The following is a 19,847-nucleotide window of genomic DNA, read 5'->3' as shown; positions in this document are numbered from 1 at the left end:
TATAATGACATTCATGCATTCATGTCAGTTACTTGTGTTATCTTAAAGCTTAGGTTTGCATGGAAGAGAGGGTACTTCAGGGAGGATAGATTTGGTAAGAAAAAAGATATGAAATGCTGCCTTCTATACCTGCTCTGTCTGTGCAGTGTTAAGCTAAATTAAATATTCAGTTCCTCAGGAAAAGTAGCTTCAATATGTATGTTCAATAGCCACACAAGGCTAGTGACTGCCACAGTGGAAAGTGCAGACACAGAACATCTTTACCATCAGAATCTTTTGGATAGTGCTACTCTGTATATTGTTTCCTCTCTGAGGAATATTAGTCTGGAAAGCAGAACAAATACGAATTACAGCTTAAAAAAAGGCTGTAGATTTTCTTTTTTCTCCATTTGTTTATTATAATTGTAATAAATACAAACAAAACAGTTAAAAAGTTTATCTACAGCCCACTGATAATCACTGTCAATGTTTTGTTATGTATACTTGGAGTTTTTTTCCTCTGCCTAAATATGCAATAAATATATTATGGTGGATAACATTTATTGAATTCTTTCTCCTAGGCTAAAGCTTTTGATTGTTACCTTATTTATTCCTCGCAGTACTTTCATGTAACAAATAGGCATCTGAGACTTAATGAGGTGATGGAGCTTGAGTATTTTCCCTCTGTGATCTCTTGGCAGAGCTAGGACTCTCCTACCTTGGGCAATCCGAGGGCCTCTCTAATCACCTCTATGTTTTGAAAGCATCTGCCAGTACCATGTGCTCTGTTTTGACATCTTTCTTTCCCACAGTGGTAGTGTGTTTGCTTTCGATGCATCCTGTGCACTCTCCACCCTTCTCCCCCATCGGGAATATGCTAAACATACAGCTTTCGAGTATTGCCTCAGCTGTTGAGTTTTTTTAGGAAAATGATGAGGTTGACCTGATTCCACATTGATCTCTCCCTTTTGTGGTCTCAATTGTTTTGTTCTCTTTTAGTGTTCCCTTTATATACTCGGTGCATGGCCTGCTTTTACCACAATCTGCTCTTTGGATTCTTACCATTGGTTTTAGAAATTTGTTCTATAGATCCTATTTAGGGACCAGGTTGGAATCTGTAAGCACTGGTCACATAATGTATAGAAGAAATTGTATTTTGGGACCCCCTAGTGGCCTAGGTTGGGTTAAGCCTCGGGGCTATCAACACTATGGACTGAGTTTGACACCGCACCCCCCCTTCCCCGCTGGTAGCTCACATGTGGCTCAGCAGACCTCTCCTGTCTTGCCTACTGCTCCCCTTAGCAGTGGATTTCAGTAAAAAAATCTCCCTGTTCTACTCCCCACTATGTCTCTGGTGGATCCTCTCACCCTTTTCCCCTCCCCCGCACCTCTGGCCTACACCCAAGTTCTACACATAACATACAAAATAATAATAAAAATAAAGAACTTTTTTTTTTAAACACTAGTAAACTTGACTGTGACTGACTGATAACTTCAAGATATTATGTGTTTTCTTAAATAATTCCCTCTCTCTACCATAAAAGTCCTACCCGAGTCACCTTTCTTATCCAGCTCTTCTTGGGCAGTTAATGGCTGATTCACTAAAAAAATAACGATTCATCAATTACAATTATATTGTTCCTGAACTTACTATTATATTTTTTTTAAGGGGAGGGGGTGTATTTGTAGTGGTTCACCTGTATAATACTAATAGATTTTCAATACAATTTCTGTTACGGTAAGATACAAAATAATTTTCTCATAATTACAATTAGTGGTTGATGGACTTAATTTCTTTTAGGTGCCGATATTGATGCCTTGTGTGTTGCACCAAGACATGTTGATCGAAGTGACTTTTTCACCTCATTTTATGATAAGTTGAAATTACAGGAAGAAGTAAAAGATCTAAGAGTGCGTAAATGTTTGGGGTTCAGGGGAGGGGTTACAAAAAATTAGTTGAGTGAATTTTATGATACAGTGACCATTTATTGAACTCTTACAGGCCCTTGTAAGTGCATGCCTGTATGCTTGCATTTTTTTCTTTATATATTAGCCTTTATCATAAATGTAATCATGTACTGATTGGGAAATGAGGCAAACAGAGTAAGTAATTTTTGACCACAATATGTATCTGAAAGATAGAAATCAAGAATTTGAACCTAGATTTGTATGAGTCAAGAGCATAGTGTCTTAATATTAATTGCTGAGAACCTAGTCTATGTCAAGCATTATGCTAAGCTACATTTAAACAATTTCAAGTATCAAATTTATTGAAAAGTACTAAAGCAAGTATAGGTCTAAATGTGTAGTTTCAGAAAAACTGAGCTTGTTTAAATTTCTTACAGGCTGTTGAAGAGGCATTTGTACCCGTTATCAAACTGTGTTTTGATGGAATAGAGGTGGGTCATAGTTTATATGTTTTTTGCTTATGTGTAATTTTGATCAATGTAGGTTAAAGGCTTTAAAATGTAAAGGTTTTATGAATCTAAAGTTTTATAATTATTGAATTGGTGTGATAGTAATAAGTTTTTTTTAAATAGAATCTACTGCCTGTTCTTTGTGGAATATGTCATTTTTAGTCTTGTCTTTTTGAAGAGCATAGTGAAATTAGAAACTGAAATATAGCTAGAAATAGTGACACTTTGACTATGAAATGATACTATAAGATAGTTTACCTGTAAGTTTTTTCCATTTGCAAATTTTATATACTTCTAGTCTCTAAGGCAATTGCACAGTATCTTTTTGGAAATAGAACTTTCGCTTGACTTTAAATTAGATATTTAAAGAGATTGAGATAAAATCGTGATATGATACATTGTAAACAGAAAAATTTTTCTGATAAAGGGGGAGGAATTTATGAGCCTAAATTCTGGAGATCATATGAAAGTAATTGGGACAAAAGTGACAGTGAAGCAACTGTAGTTTTTGTTACATGCTGACATACATAATGGTGCTGGAATGTCACTAATAAGTCATAATGAAGATGATAAAAATTTGGAAACTGGAAGAACAATAATTCATTGTTTTATGAAAAAGTTTCTATAATTGCTGTATAAAATAACCCAACTCGATCTTCCACGAAATGTCATACCTGACCTTAATAAGTTCACATAAAATGTTAAATTTAGTAAACAGTTCTCAAGTTCAAGTAGTTATGATTTACTGCCAGTGTTTAAATAAATTTGAAACAATGTGTATGTAACACAAGGTTATGCCCTATTTCCCTAAAAAAGAATATTAACAAAGGGTAGATTTATTTATTTATTTTTTTGGTGGGATACTCAACCTCAGTTATATAAACTTTATGGGCTAGAAATGAAAAGTCAAATGGCTAATGAAATATTTAATGTTTTCTAGCCACACATTCTATAAAATACAATGCTATTTTAAGGAATTTATTTCCATTTCAACATTTTGTGAAATACTTTATCCTAACATAAGAAAGTCTCCTTCATCACTGGAATGCTTTTCGAGTGAACTGTTTTTGTGAAATAATATTTATTTTTGTATATATTGGGGAAGAATACTAGACTTTGCAATCTGTTTCATTAGAAAATGTATGCTCTGCTTCAAGTACTTAATTTGAAGAGTGTAGTTTTTTTTCTATCTCATAGTTTTATTTAAATCATCTTTCACTATAACCTTTTAAAATACTGCTTTTTTAAAGTGATCTTATAAAAGTTTTATTTGTAACAGCAGGCAGCTTTTTGGAACCATGAAGTCATACCCTCAGGAACAACTGCCACATCTGTACTTCCTTTGCCTTGCTCCTTTTCAATGGGGAAAAAAAAAACAAAACTGCATTATATAATATCCAAAAATTAGCCAGCGTTTTACTCCCCCCCTTTCCATTTAGTCAAAACTAAATTGAAGAAATGTACTTCAGTGTTATAGATATAAGTTCTTTTGCTCAGAGGTTTGTTTGGGCTACTGTAAGGTTATTTGCCTTATATTTGGGCATCCTTTGGTCTATAGTCCATAGTTCATATAGTTAATTTTAATTAATTCAGTATATGCATGTAACATACTTGGTAAACCCATTAGATGTATTCAGTAAACTTAGCAAACCTAGTGTGATGAAATGATTAATAGATATTTGTACAAGTTCTGGTTCATATCTCCATGATTTAACATCTGATTTAAAATATGATATAATTTGATATTGTTTTGACCTTTTTTTTTTTGGAGACGCTGTTCATATTTGATCAAAGTGCCTGGCTTTAAGGAGTACTAAGTGTTTTTTAAAGAATTGCCTTAAAAATAGTTTGACAGATATGGAGTGTTACATTTTGGTTTTGTTTTAGATTGATATTTTGTTTGCAAGATTAGCACTGCAGACTATTCCAGAAGATTTGGACCTACGGGATGACAGTCTACTTAAAAATTTAGATATAAGATGCATAAGAAGTCTTAATGGTATGTCATAACCTAATATCTCTCTGCATAGTAGCAGTTTTTGTCAAGCATGAAATAGGTTTTAACTAAAATTTTATAATGAAGGTTTTTTATAGTTAATGTTTATAGTAAGTCAGTACAGTGAACTTAAATTAATAGATGATGGGGGGGGGAGGAATCTGGTTCTTTCGTTTTACTCATTGGCCTCATATTCAGCCACTTTTCTTCCTGGGACCTTTTAATATATAAAAAACTGATGTTTGTATTCTCTTGTAAGTGATTCAAGTCTCACTGCTATAACCCTAATTAATTTTGATCATGGTATCCTTTGTAATATTTTCAGCTGTTGTGTTACACAAAAGGGTTACCTTTTGAACACTTTTATATTAGCATTGCTTTGTTACTATACTCTTGAATGAATTTTGGAAATTTAAGTGGATTAGACTCCTTAGTGTATCTGTACTAAAAGAAGTTTTAATTATCAGTTGAAAGCTAGCTATTAGGCAGGTAGCGCTTTGGTTGAGGTAGTGCTTTTCATAGGAGATAAAAGTTTTAGATTTTTCTATTTGTTATTAGCATTTCTGGTTCTTCCAAATAAATTTTATTTGACATCATTTTCAGAAAATTTAAAGGAATATTGTCATTAAACTTGGGATGATTTAACATTCTGTTTTTCACTCCTGTTAATCAGGTTGCAGGGTAACCGATGAAATTTTACATCTAGTACCAAACATTGACAACTTCAGGTTAACTCTGAGAGCTATCAAACTGTGGGCCAAACGTGAGTTCAGAATTTGTTGGCTAGCTTATTAAAAATGTTTAAATTTGTGTTCAACACTAACTTTTCTTTTTGCTTTTCCCTTATCAACAGGCCACAACATCTATTCCAATATATTAGGTTTCCTCGGTGGTGTTTCCTGGGCTATGCTAGTAGCAAGAACTTGCCAGCTTTATCCAAATGCAATAGCATCAACTCTTGTACATAAATTTTTCTTGGTATTTTCTAAATGGTATGTGTTTAGATTACATTAAAATAAAATTGTTTGTAGACACTGAAGTTTAGTCTTATTTCTATGACATTTCTGCAGCTGGTTTCAGATTCAAAGTTTAGTTCATGATGGTAGTCATTTAGATAGTCTTGGGGAGATCATGTATCTAAAATGGAAAACCTAAATACCATTTATTTCCCCTAGATTTCCCAGGATAGTAAGGCAGGTGCTATTTATACATCCATGCATAAACTTACTCTTTAAATAAACTCTGAGCTATAATGTTTGTTAAAATATGATGAGTTGGTAGGTTGGGATATCAGTTACTTTAGATAAAACTTATATATACTACCTTTTTTTACTCTTCGAATTCATGTTAATCTATAGCCCTTTAGTTTATTGTGACTGTTTTTTGCTTTCAGCTGTCCATTTATTTTTGGCATGATATTAAATATGCAAATGTGTATAAAAAGCTATTAAGAATTAACAGTGGTTGGGGAAAAGAAAAAGTGAGATTACTCATTAATCCAGGAGATTTTTTTTTTTTTTTTTTAAATAGCTCCCTTTGGCAGGTTAACATTTGTCAACCACTATTTCTTTTAAGGTTAAAAGATAAAAGGTTATCGCCATTTCATATTGGCTGCTTTGGCCCAAAAAATTCAGAGTTCTTGGTTTTTCGTTGAATTGATCTCAGTTATTCGTCTTTCCTCCCTGTTTCTACCCCACCCCCTATATCTCTTCCCTCTGGAAAAAAGTTCTTTTCTAGTTATTTGATAAAAACTAGAGTTATTGGAGGTAATTTATGATTTAGAATTCTGCTACACTTTCCAGTATGCGTTTCTTTCAAGATTTGATTACACCTAATCATAGACAATCAGGTGTGATTATATAGACTTGAGAATGTCAGAGTTTCTCTTAATGCTACCCATATATAGCAAGCTTTATTTTAAAGAAGCTAATCTTGATATTAAAAGTGGCATACATTGTGCAGTTTTAAATCTCTTCCATAAAGGATGAAGTAACAAACTTACAGACTGCGTCTTAAAAACAGTGTATTCATGTCACAGTTTTATTACACACATTCATGCTACAAGTTTTAAGTTATGAGATAAAGTTTTCCTAATCAATTTTTGTAATTATTCATACACCTTTGCCTATAATCAGTTAATTTTTTCAACCTCCGTTGTCTTTGGATGGAACTTGTATAAAGGCAGGGCTTTTGTATTTTGGGGAGAGATTTAACCTTTGCAAGGTTGAGATGAACACATTATAAGTCTTGGGATACTACTTCTTAATTTTATAGTGCTTTATTCATTCTTTGAGAGGCAGAGAAGATGGCTGACTTCCGCTGCAAAATAACTTTAGGTTAATTTCATAAGAGGAAATGTATTTTGAATAATGTAATGTCTACAAAGAGCAATAAAAGGTTTTATATACCAAGAGGGCAGAATGAATGAAGAAGGATCACATTCACAAATGCTGTATGTTTAACAAAGTACGTTTAGATGGTAATATCCAATAGTCTTATCAAGTGCTACAATCTTTTTAAACAGGGAATGGCCAAATCCAGTGCTATTGAAACAGCCTGAAGAATGCAATCTTAATTTGCCTGTATGGGACCCAAGGGTTAGTGTATTATTTTTTCCCCTACAAATTCACTGTGCAATAACAAGTAAAAATCATCTGCATAAACTTCAGGGAGACTTCCCATCCTTTTACATATGAGTGGACATATCCGTATTACACTATCTTTGATAATCTCAACTATAATTGTCCTCTGATGTGAGACGCATCATTATGTATTCTGTAAAAACATTTAATTGTACATAATTTATAATACCAAATTTACTAACATTTTAATTTATTCTATATAGAACTGCCTTGTAAGAGAAACTTGTGTGGGCATTTGTGCTTAAAAACAAAATAAAAGGATACTAAAAATCCCTGTATTTTTTTATTTGATCTAAATATTTTGTCAGAATTGGGTTGTAGGAAAACTGTTGCTTAATGTTTCCATGTGGCAGATAAACTTCTAGGCAATATTTTAATTAGTATGCTGTAATTGTGACAATTGGTTTGGATATTATAGATTACGAAAGCACGGTTGGGCTACAGAAGAGCTTCTGCTCTGCTGCTTAGGAAGTTATGATCTTTATTGTTTGCTTAGTTTAAATGCTAATAACATGCACTTTATTAATTGATGAAAGAGATGTAGGTTTGAATAAGGCTTTCTAGATTTAAAGTCTTTTTTACATCAATTTACCGTCTTATTACAGTATCAAAAATGTCAGTTTTAACTTCTTAATTACATCAAGCTAAGCTATGTCAGGCCCCCACACCCATTGTTTGTTTTCCAAATCTCAAGGTTTTTAGTTATGGAGGGGTGTGAGTTTACATTTTCCTTTGTGGAAATATGCCACTAATCATTAGTACTGGAGTAACAGTTACTAAATCATTTTATTTTCTCTTAAAATACCAATATGGATATGTAGTTGTAGTCTTTGTTGATAAGCTTATATTCCTTTAAGTTAAGGGTATATTAGAAAATAAGTTTCCATTTTTCTTAAAATTTGTTTTACACAGAACATACTATATAGTAAGACATTTCTCCAAAGCATAGTTGTGTGTGCACTCCTATTTCTATTGGGGAAAAAAAAAAGGAAACCCAGACTTCAGTGGATTCCCCAGGTAGAATCTGTTTAGCTTAATAGTCACACTTTTTACTACTAAGATTGCAGACTAGTCATGCCCACATGGTTGCTACACACCCCATTATTCTAAACCAAATCTCTTGATTCTATAAAGAATTCCTGTAAATGCAGTGTCTGCTTACATGGTTTTTCTTTCTCAACTCCAGCTATGAATGAAATAAATTTAATCATTGGTTCAGTTTAACAAGGGGTAAAAAGTCCAAGTATCTGTTGCATATGTACTTGAAGAAACTGATTGGCTGTTGTTGTATGTAGGTAAACCCCAGTGATAGGTACCATCTTATGCCTATAATTACACCAGCATACCCACAACAGAACTCTACGTACAATGTGTCCGTTTCAACACGGATGGTCATGGTTGAGGAGTTTAAACAAGGTAAGTGTTTATCCTTATGCTCTCCTTTAAACACGAGGATTTATATGCCCTTGTAGACCCAGTCCAGTATAAACTGAAGAAAGCATTCACTGAAATGAATGTTGGGAGTCATTAATTGATTACAGTATATACTTGAGAATTTCCTTGGAAAATTCAGATTAATTTTCTTTTAGGCAATTTATTTTGGATTATATATTAGAAGATTAACCATTAGTAAAAGCCGTGTCCTTAGCTGGGCCTTCTTGGGCTGGTGAGTGCCATACTGTGGCCATGTAAAGTTGACTAATCATAGTTTGTCTCTACTGGGTGACAGCAGAGATGCAAGCAGGATTGGGATCAGACATTTTGAAAGAACCTCTAAACTATTCTGAATCTCTGTACCATTAATTTGAAGGTTTAGCTGTTGCCAATCTTTGAGAGAAGGTAACTGGAACAGGATCTTTGATTGTGACATCAGACAAGGGAATAGCTATTGGATGACAATCTTTAAACTCAGCAGAGTAAAATTTTTTTCTATAGTCTAAAGAGACTCTTCACTGGAAGATATTGCTGTCCTTTTAAAAAACAACAGGAAGCGTGTTTTTAGAAAAATGGGTAACTGTAGTGCCTAAGCTGCTAGAGTGATCCTACCGGCATGATATTTAGAGTGCTAGTAGTTTACTGGAAAGCCGACTCCCAGAACCCTCCAGCGTTTTGGAAAATGTGTATGTATGAGTCTGTGCTCTATAGTCATAGGCTAAAATTTCTGTTAAAATTAGGATTTTAGGATCATACTGAATGCATGTGGTATGTTTAAGAATTTAAAATTTCTAGATTGTTAGACTGAAGCATGCAAACATTTTAATATGTTTTTAATTTAGGTCTTGCTATCACAGATGAAATTTTGCTGAGTAAGACAGAGTGGTCCAAACTTTTTGAAGCTCCAAACTTCTTTCAGAAGTACAAGTATGTATTTTAAGGCATGTTGGACATGTTGCTCTCTTTTAAGTAATGGTTTAATAGTAGCATATGTGACATCTCTTCTTTATAGACTCATGTCATTTTGAACTTTCCTTCAAACATTCTATAGAATTCTCTTTATCGCAAAGGGTGTACTATATTTAGTAAACCCCTTATTTATTTATTTTTTTGTCAAGGTAAATTGTAGCCCCTACAATTTGCTGCCTGCTGTAACAGAACCTCTACATGTAGCAACGCCAGTTCTTATAGGCACTTTCTAGTCGTCTTCAGAACTGTATACCTTGACAAAAGAGGGAACTGTTAAATCTGTAGTTAATATGCTCTGTTAAGAGAATTATTTTCAGCTAGTTCTGGAGGCTTTATCTCTAAGATTCTTTATAACTCAGGCAAAGCTAATACAATGTCAATATATATTCAGATGTTTTTCAATAGTTAAGGTTATGATTGGCTTGCCCCCCTATGTCTTTAAAGCTCCTACAAATAGGTTTCATGGGATCTAAGTGGGTGTAATAATTTTACTAACGGTTTTAATATAATGATTTAATACCTTAGTACAGGTTAATAGCCTGATTGTGTTGATTTTGATGAAAATTGTAAGTTACAATAAATCTTACTTTAAAAAAAAATGGACTTGCACTTTTATTTGCCCTGAGCTGAAATCTTGCCAGAGTCCCACTTAAATTTTTTTTCCTTTAGCACTTGAAACTTGACCATTTGATCTTGTGTTGGATTGTGTTTTGTAATAATCTAAGCAAGATTGCGTTATGCTATTTCCCCAATTAAAAGCAAGAATGATGACCTTCATTATGTCTCTGTGTTTTGTTTCTGTATCTTTTGCATGAAAAAGCAATAATGGAGCCAGCTTAATTGTTGTGTTCTGGGAACACTGCTATGTCAGTTAAAAACCTAGCATAACATTGAATGCTCGTTTATTACTCCCCATAAATTGTGCTGTTCCATTTGGCAGATAATTTTTCCTTATTTTTATTTTAACTAGTGTTGAGGGAAGTACCTTTGAACATGTAAGCTAATGAATGGATGTTTGATACTATAAGAACTACAGCTTGAAAGAGTACATTATTACCTATAAGTAGAAAATAATAAATTCTTGTAGAAAAGTGTCAGCATCTCTTAGTCCCTGAGAATCAAAGGTGAAGCTAGATTATTTTTCTTATCTCAGGAAGTGGGTAGAATGAGGGTTTTGAAAGTACCGACTTTCTCAGTGACTTTCTTCACTGTGAGAGAGGTTACTGTTGAAAATGCACAAAATGATAGCTTCATTCCATTTCAGAAGTTTGTGTTGTGAGAATTTGAAGTTTTTTCTTTGTTTGCTTTATTTTTTTAGCTCTTAAGGTAACCTTCAGTCTATGCCAAATAATATTTAGAAAATTTTCATTTGACTAATAAAAATATTATAGATTGTTATCTACTGATTCTAGTGAAAAAGCTCATTTTAGGTTATCAAAAATTAAACATTAGAAATGATAATAGCAACAAACATAGAATATTTTATCAGGAACATTTAAATTTCGGCTGTGAGTTCTGAGGAAAGTAAGTTGAAAATAGGACAATAGGCTAGTTTTATCTATGCCAATTTCTATTTATGTTTTTAACTTTTCTCCCAAAATTTCCTTCTTCAAGGTATCTTGCGATTACTATCATTGACTTAGATGTAGTCAAACATACGGATTTTTTAAAAATTATGAACTACACCAGCAGTTGGCTGCACAACTGAGTTGAAATCCTTAGTTTTCCCTTGACTCAAAGTTATTCAGCTGTGTATAGGAAGGATGTCCTGAAAGTGTTGCCATTTGTCTTGTGTAGGATTTTAGATTGCATGTAGTAACTACCTGCTATTCTTGCAAGGGAGGGAAACGTAGAGAATTTCATTTGTCTTAAAAAGCATACAGATCATCTTTCAGAAACTAATGGTGTCCCTGCAGAAATAGAGTACATTGCTCGGTAAAATTTTAAGTCTAAGAAAATTTTTGCTTTTCCTCCAAGATACTCAATAAAGCAGCAATAAAATAAATCATTAACAACTGAATGCTTCAGGTTTTCTGCTTCACTTGGAAGCAAGGAAGGAAAGGTACTTAGAAAAACATTCTCTGAGGTGTAAAGATTATTTTTAAATTCATTATATGTATGTATGTATAGAATATCCATAAAGTGCTTGAAAACTTTAACTCTTGTTCCTGAGCTAGTTAAAGATGGAATTGCAAGGACTTTTGCCTGAGATAATTCCATTTTTAGTACATGTGGGAGAAGTATGATCTGTCCAGGTAAAATGTTAATGTGATGAAATGACCACACCTATTTAACAATGCTTTTTTTTGAATAGATGTTTGATGATGAAAGCAACTGAAGTATGTGTTCTAACTTAGGAGTATTTGAATAGATTTTAGTTCATTCGGGGTACGTTTTTATAGTTAATTTTTTTTTTTTTTTCATCAGAAGCTGATCATCTTTGGGGAAAAGTTAACCACAGTTGCATTAAAGAACTCACAAAGGCATTAGAGCATCTCCAGTGTGATAGTTTTAAGTGACATAGGAGATAACATTTTGAGCGAGAGTAACACAATATTGCCCAGATGTGGAAGAACTTGTACTTTTAGCCTCTGCTCTGATAGGGATCTTAGGAATTGAATACATATTCTGGCTTTTAAAACAAACTGAGTTGGCTTTTGTTTTCATTTTCTTAGATGGATTTTGTAAATGAATTTCTAATCCACATAAATATTTGCAGATCATTTCTGCTAAACTCACTGTATTGATAATCTCCCACTTTAAATTCGCTTAATTATTGCTGAGTAAAGGACATTTAACCTCAGCACAAATACATGTTAGTTTTTATTTAAAGTATTTAGCTATATGTAAACAAGCACCTCTGTGCAAAAACAATGTAAAAGGTAATTTGCCTCTCCTTCCACCCATAATTACCTCTCCTTCCCCCCATTTCAGTGGGAACCAAACTTGAAATCAAACTTCAAAACTTTAAACTTAGAAACACCAAAAATTATATTCAAATGGATCGTATATTTTGCCTTCCTAAATTGAACATTGTACATGATTTTGGCTTTTGTGGAAAACTGGCTGTTGAGATCATCCAGTATACTAGTGTGGCCAAAGTGATTGAGACTCTGAATTGTGGTGCTTATCCTTGGTTAACCAGACAACTTTGTTATTTTTTAAGTTTTTGTGTGCATGCCTGTTTTTTATAACTTTGTTGTCTCCTGTTTTGTTATACTTCTGTCAGAGAACTCTTCCTTCATCTCCACTTTTATTTATTTAAAAAGTTCTTTTGCCCATTTAAAATCTAGGATAGAAACTAGGTTGCCAAACTTGTTAGGATTTTGTTTGGTTTTCCAGTATTTAGGGCTCTGAAAATGGGTTCCTTTCTTTGTAAAATGCATAAGCTTTTGGTGCTTTTTTGTGACATTTACTGACTTATTACTTGGCCCATCTATGTTTGTTCTATATATTTGGCTTACTCCAAACAATGTTGAACAGTTAACCTGGTGAAAGAAGTTTTGACTGGACTGTATAGATTGGGCTGCTATTTTTCTGTCAACTTATTTTCATATGTATGTATATTACCTCTGCTACTTTAAGTTTAGAAATACTTGAAGTCATTTGCACTTCATAGTTGCTCACCCAGTAAGATCTGTATCCCATTTTATAGATGGTACAAACAAGTCTTAGACCTGTTGAGAGTTACATACCTATGAAGACTAAGAACTATTTCACGTACTTTGTGAGCATGAATAACAGTCAAATAGACTAAAGGAGCATGACTTTAAAAACATGTTTAATTTAGCAAATCTTCAGTATCACTTGGCTAAATATCCTTTTTCCCTCCGTTTTTGGTTAAGTGGGATTAGGGTTGGGGTTTTTTTAGGTCTAGGTTAGAATTTTCCTTTTGGTTGGAAACTTCATTTGGAGAATATTAAAACCATAAAGGCTTCAGCCTTTTAGAAGAGTAAAGTAGTGGTAAATTTTAGTTCATACCTGACTTTCCAAAGTCAAGATCTGTACTAGATAATGATGTCAGTTTGGGTTTTTTGAGGTTAAACTTCTGGTGAGAAGTTTGACTGCCAGTACCTTTTGATTTTGTAGGAGAGTATATTGGACTGAACTTTTTAGTAGTCTTGTGAAAGTGAAATAAATTAATTTTACTTCAGTTGCAGATAATTTTTTTAATGACAAAATAGATATATGGTCATTGTGCTATTTTCTAAAATGAAAAAAAACCTACCCTTAATTTGAATGAGTTTGGATTCCACATAGAAATCAGGTTTCTTGTTCATATTAGTGTTAACTTCTTCATTATATAAACATACTGCTATTTAAAAATCATGAGGCCCAAGTTCAGTGTTCAATTTAATCTTTGCTACCTTTGAATTACGTAGCATGATGTGTTTGATACTATTTTTAAAGGTATTTCTGTAATGTGTATCTAATGATCCTGTTTTGGGGGCCAAAGCCCTGATGCTTTATTGCCATTAAAAGAATTTGTTTTCATAGATTATATTTTAATGAGCAGTTCTTAAAATTTTAATAAAGCACCCAGCTATTGTCAATGTTTAGTGTTCTTGCATTATATTACTTTTTTGGGTAATTGTTTATAAAATAACTCTTTTAGAAGAATTAAAGTCTCCAGTAGTTAGAAACTTGAGGAATTTAGCTTTTATGATTTTTGCAATTCCTCCATGCTCAGTTGATGCTGATCTATAATTGTAACGAAACTTATTACATTATGGTGTTGATATCCAGCACAAAGCACTTAAGTGAAATAAATAGCATGTTGTCTTTATCTTCAAAGGCATTATATTGTACTTCTAGCAAGTGCACCAACAGAAAAACAACGCCTAGAATGGTGAGTATAAGACTAGTTCTTACAGAAAAAATGAGTTGGGTAGCCAGAGAACACAGTAGGAAATGGGAGAGAGTCCTTTAGTCATCCAGTTTTGTTTTATTCATAAATGAAATTTTACTACATGTACTGGAAATGCAGGAGTTTGGGGGATATATGTTTTTTTTGGTTTGCTTTATAAGGTCCATGTATTTCTCAACTATACATTGCTTTGTTTAATGTTGATTTTTTTTTTCTTTAGATAGCTATTTGTGGGGATATCTTTTTATAACTTTCCTACTTTGAATTATGACCTGATTCTCTCTTCCCCCCAGTTTTCGCTTCAACATTTTTGCTTAGAGCATAAAACTTTGGTTTTATGTATTGGGTTCAAACAGTTGAACTGCCCTCATGTGTGTTTAAGTATGATCTTCATGTTACTACTTTTTATAAACATTTGATTTTGTACCTTTGATTTAGTTTTTTTAAATCACCAGTATTTTCATTAATACTAAGTGACGTTTGTTCAGGGTGGGCTTGGTGGAATCAAAAATCCGAATCTTGGTTGGAAGTTTGGAGAAGAATGAGTTTATTACACTGGCTCATGTGAATCCCCAGTCATTTCCAGCACCCAAAGAAAATCCTGACAAGTAAGCAACCTTGAATCTCTTTGCTCTTCCACTTTTCAGCGTTTCTAGAGCTTACAGGCAATTTTTAGCAACTGCTGTCACTATTGTGTTGATTGCATCCACTTTGAGATTTATAGTTCAGATTTTCCTAATTAGAAAATTCAAAGTGAAGATCTTTCTTGGGAAAAATTTGCTTCAATAATGAAATAAGTTGTTTTCTCTGATAGACATCAGTAATTATGAGGTGCGTATTTAACTAGGTTTAAGTTCCCCAGATCCTACCCTTTAGCATTTGTTAACATCCCTTTCTTCCATGTTTTAAATTGTGGTTGTCAGAATACCTGCCATGTCAGTATCTTTTTTTTTTTTTTTTTTAAAGAAAGCATACTTTGACCAGAGTTTATGATGGATTCTAGAACACTGAGAATACAAAGTAATAAAAGCAGGCTACTTTAAACTTCTAATGTTCTTTAATAGGTCAGTTTCTGGTTTGTTGCCATGTCATTCTGAGACTGCCTATATTTTATTGCATTTGAAAGGTGAGGGAAGTATTAGGATTGAACTTTTTTTTTTTAAGTCAGCTTCAAGAAAGATTGGAATTTAAATGGTTTAAGATTGTGCTATAATAAAATGTTCTGATTATACACTTTATTATAAAAGACAAGTGTAGGGAGGGGGGTAAAGGGAATTTTGATGGAATTTGGGCTTAGAGCCTTAGTTTGCTTACACATTTGCATTCTAAGTTTTTCCATGTACCTCAGGTTCTCAGCCTCATTCACAAATATAATTTTATTAAATTCTGATAAACTAAGTAATATTCCTCATTCTTTGCAGGGAAGAATTTCGCACGATGTGGGTGATTGGGTTAGTGTTTAAAAAAACAGAAAACTCTGAAAATCTCAGTGTTGATCTTACCTATGATATTCAGTCTTTCACAGATACAGGTATGTCTCTACTTGAATAATCAAAATATGCATTTGCATATTTGATACTTTGCATATTTGATACTCTTCATATTATACAGTAGTGCTATTTTCTATAATTATTGAAATTTCTTGGAAATAATGAACAGTGATCATGAAAATTTATTGTTTTGATTAGTTATTAAGTGAACTTTTTTGTTGGATATACCTAAAGTTAAATAAAGTTAAATCTGATTTATCCACAATTACTGTGACATCAGAAACCACTTGAATGTATGTGATTCTCCAGAAGACTTGAGTCTCTGACTGCTTTATTAGTATTGGACCCTTAGGAATTTATCCTTGTCTAATATAGACTGAAATGTTAATTCGTGGGTGTAGAACAGGATAGTTAGAGTCACATTTCAGATTGACCCATACCTTTAGAGTAAAGGTATGTGTTAATTAAATGGTGAATGATGTTGACAGAGCTAAAGTTGTATGTAGATACATAGCTTCTCAAGGGACAGGTAAGCATGCATAGGAACATTGAAGACTGTGTCTTCTTTTGGGACTATGTTTTTCTTTCAAATATGTCTCCCTTCTCCCCCATTTAAAAATATTTTAGTGTTATTTTCACTTGTTCTTGTAAGTTTTCCCCAGAGGGCATTGAGATTTAACATTAAATTATTTACCTCCATGGAGAAGGAGAGACAAGAATCAGTACATTTTTAAAAATCAGTGTCTCATGCAGAAGGAGATACAAAAGGAAAATAATGTGTTTCAGAGTGTAAAGGTTCAAGTTCAAGGAGTAGACGACAGGTAGTCAGGTGACTTTGTCTTTATGTAGACTCACTTGTCGTTGACATCTGTGGATTCCTACTGATAACAGGCATTACCTGTTGTGATTCAGAGACCACCAGCAGCCTTGCAGTTGTTGGGGATGTGGTAACATTTCAATGGAAGCAAAAAGTCACCTCTTGATATAAATGGGAGTTGACTTCCTGGAAAATTCAGATTAAAAAATTTTTTTTTATGGAAGGTTGAGTTGAGCTGTTGATTCAAATAGTTGACAGGTAGGTTTTTTTATCTTTATGTAGGAGATGGTACAGTTGTTCATTGTGAAGAACTGTCCGCATCGAAGGACTGTCCCTAACGGTAGTAACCTTTAGTCCCTGTGGCAACAAAAGCACTCGAACTTGAGGATGTGATTTGGAGTGTGGTACTCCTTTTGCTGAGCACATATCAAAATGTTGTTTTTTTCCCCCTCCCAAAGTACGAATTCTAACATACTTAAATAATTTATAAACTAATAAAACATGGAGAAATACTTGGATTAGAAAATTTGTTTTGTACATCGCATCAAAGCTGAGCTGTTTATCAGATTGTGCTAATGAACCACCAGGATTTTCAAGGAACTTTGAAGTTTTTGGTAAAGAAAATCTGGAAACATTTTAATGGGATACTTTGTCAGATTTTCTAATCAAACAAATTTAACGTGTTGGAAATTCATTCTTAACCAGTCTCCTGCAGCATCTCTTCAAATGTTTTTGATCCTAAGATGCTGACAGTTCTATCTTTGTAATTGTCCAAAGTAGAAATTTTGGTATCTTCCTTGATTCTTGTTTGCCCCCTCCTTGATATTAATTCATTAAACTACTTGCGTGTACTTTCAGAATACATTGAGATTTACTGCTATTTCTATTGCTGTTCCCCTAGTCCAAACCACTTACCGCTACCCTGTTGGGTGGCTGTCCTTGCTCTGGTTCCCCTGTTCTGCCCTTTATCCACCTTCACCCATTCTCAGCCTGCATCCAAAATGGTACTAAGCCAGATCATGTTTTGCCTGCATAAAACCAATAATGGTTATCCATCTCACTTGGAATAACAAGTTCAAATCCTTAGGGGAGTTTATGACCATTTACCTAATCAGGGCTTCTCATTATGTTTGTGACTTACGTTCAGAATCTTTATCCATGTCTAAGGGCCAGAAGAGTAGTAAAGTTAGTAATATTCCTAGTGGGACCTGGAGTAGCATTTGGTAGTGAAGGACAGTGACATTTCTGCAAGGAACTGTTTGATAAAGGTAGAGAACAAATGGCTTCAAACAGTTCATCAGGACTTGTTGCCAGATCAGCTCTTGTGTCAGTCTTAGGAGAAACTGTGTCCACAGCTTTTGGGGTCTTAGAATGACAGGTAAAGGGATTATGGATCTTTTCTTCTTCCTCAGTGGCCTTTTTGTTGTTCCTCGGATATTCTAGGCATCCTCTTCATTCCGGACCTTTGGTCTTTTTTTTTTTTTTTAAACATTTTCTTTTTTTTTTTTTCCCCTAGATTTATTTTTTTTTTATTTATGCAAGCACTGGGTACAGTCAGAAAAGCACGGGAGGGTGAGAGAATTCACCAGAGCCAGAATGGGGAACAGAACAGAACAGACAGACTGAGGAAATACATTGCTGTAGGGAGCAATGGGCAGGCAGGGGAGGTCTGCGTGCCATGTGGGACCCTCGCTGGTGGCCGGGGATTGAACCGGTGCTGCAGAGGCTGCGGGCAGCTTCGCAGCCCAGCACTCAAACGCCGCGCCACCAGGGGAGGCCCAGGACCTTTGGTCTTTGATGTTTGCTCTTACTGGAGTACTATTCCCCTAGGTATTCTCCCTTCACTCACTTCCATGAAGTCTCCGCTCAGATGTAATTTCAGTTTCCAGGTTGAGCCATTCTATCTTCCTAATCAAATTTTCTCCATAGCACTTAACAACATGTAATATGAAATATATTCTGCTTAGTTTTTTTCTGTTTATTATATTCTCCCTATCAGAATGTAGATTCTGAAGTACTTTTGATCTCTTTATTCTCTGCTACATCAAGCTGCCTGTCAAAAACAGTGTAATGCAGTTAATAGGGCATCAGCAGTATTCATTGTAGGTCTGAACAAATGAGTATTTCCATTTTGGGATCCCTTGGAACTAAATTGTTTGGATCCATTTATTTTTAGTAATTTTTGTTGTTGTTTCTGTAACCTCTTGATTTCACTTATTTCTGTAATAGAAAATAACGTCTTAAAATTTTTCTTTCAGATTCATGAAAAGGTGTCTTTAGGTATACTTAATTTGACTTGTTTTGCTGCATTTGTTGCATACATGGGTTCGAATTTTAAATTCCACTGCTAGCATAAAAAATATTGGGGTTTAAGAAACCCCTTTTCTCCAGTTCTGCATTTCTTCAGGGAGTTACTCTTTAAAGTTAATACTTTAAGGAGTTACTGCACTGGAAGAATTTTATCCATCATGCACACCTTTTGGTAACAGGCAATGAATAATGTCAGATTAGAGGCAGCTTTTGACCTGGTACTTTTTACAGTCGAGTGGTGTTGATGGAAAAAGGATTCTGATTTAGAAAACCTTCTCCTATGTTAGTTTAACTGCCTTTATTAAAATGTTTCTATTTCTTATAACAATTTCCTAATTGTGTAGTTTATAGGCAAGCAATAAACAGCAAGATGTTTGAGGTGGATATGAAAATTGCTGCAATGCATGTAAAAAGAAAGCAACTCCATCAACTACTACCTAATCATGTGCTTCAGAAAAAGAAAAAGGTAATTTTAGAAAGTACTTACAAAAGCATTACTAACCTCCTGTTTTATGCACCCAGCTTATCAACACGTTAAAATTTAGACTCAGTTTAATAAGCCATATTTGAACTAGATCAGCATTTTAAGAATAAGTTACTTGGAGTAGCTCCATTATGTAAAGCCTTGCTCCTGGCCAGGTTTCTTGCACACACTTGCTTCCGACCTAAGAGTCATTAATAGTGATGCTTCGTATCCTTATTTTATAGACTTAAATTCCTTTTTATTCTTTTATTCTTATTTAGTGCCCCACATCAGTAGCTAACATCCTTCTCTTCTAAGTGACAACAAAATTAGGTAATGTGTGAATAAAGTAAATTATGTGACTTTTTTAGTAAAATGGCTTTATTTTGGTAAGAATTGTACATATCTATTACTTAAAATTAAAATTTATTGATTATACAGATCACTGACAGTTGAGTTCTGG

General features: G+C 33.8%; 1 protein-coding gene across 7 annotated transcripts in view; it reads left to right on the top strand.

Annotated features, from left to right (window-relative positions):
- The window catches only part of PAPOLA (poly(A) polymerase alpha), a 56,138-nt gene that overhangs the window by 18,673 nt on the left and 17,618 nt on the right, over nt 1-19,847 (top strand). For all 7 annotated transcript variants that reach the window (XR_008550811.1, XR_008550810.1, XR_008550809.1 and 4 more), the window contains exons 5-16: nt 1,781-1,890; nt 2,325-2,378; nt 4,284-4,395; nt 5,066-5,155; nt 5,246-5,384; nt 6,917-6,989; nt 8,330-8,450; nt 9,311-9,395; nt 14,233-14,286; nt 14,793-14,912; nt 15,726-15,835; nt 19,266-19,387. Coding sequence is in view for 4 of the 7 variants with exons in the window: in XM_054692537.1 (XP_054548512.1) it covers nt 1,781-1,890; nt 2,325-2,378; nt 4,284-4,395; nt 5,066-5,155; nt 5,246-5,384; nt 6,917-6,989; nt 8,330-8,450; nt 9,311-9,395; nt 14,233-14,286; nt 14,793-14,912; nt 15,726-15,835; nt 19,266-19,387 (1,190 nt within the window). In the remaining 3 variants the exon portion in view is untranslated. The remainder of the gene's footprint in view (nt 1-1,780; nt 1,891-2,324; nt 2,379-4,283; nt 4,396-5,065; nt 5,156-5,245; nt 5,385-6,916; nt 6,990-8,329; nt 8,451-9,310; nt 9,396-14,232; nt 14,287-14,792; nt 14,913-15,725; nt 15,836-19,265; nt 19,388-19,847) is intronic.

This window comes from Talpa occidentalis, unplaced genomic scaffold, assembly GCF_014898055.3.
Source record: "Talpa occidentalis isolate TD23 unplaced genomic scaffold, MPIMG_talOcc4v2.1 talOcc4.11, whole genome shotgun sequence".
In the NCBI taxonomy this organism is placed as follows: Eukaryota; Metazoa; Chordata; class Mammalia; order Eulipotyphla; family Talpidae; genus Talpa; species Talpa occidentalis.
Note: the sequence above shows the minus strand (reverse complement) of the source record. Positions and strands in the feature narration are given on the sequence as shown.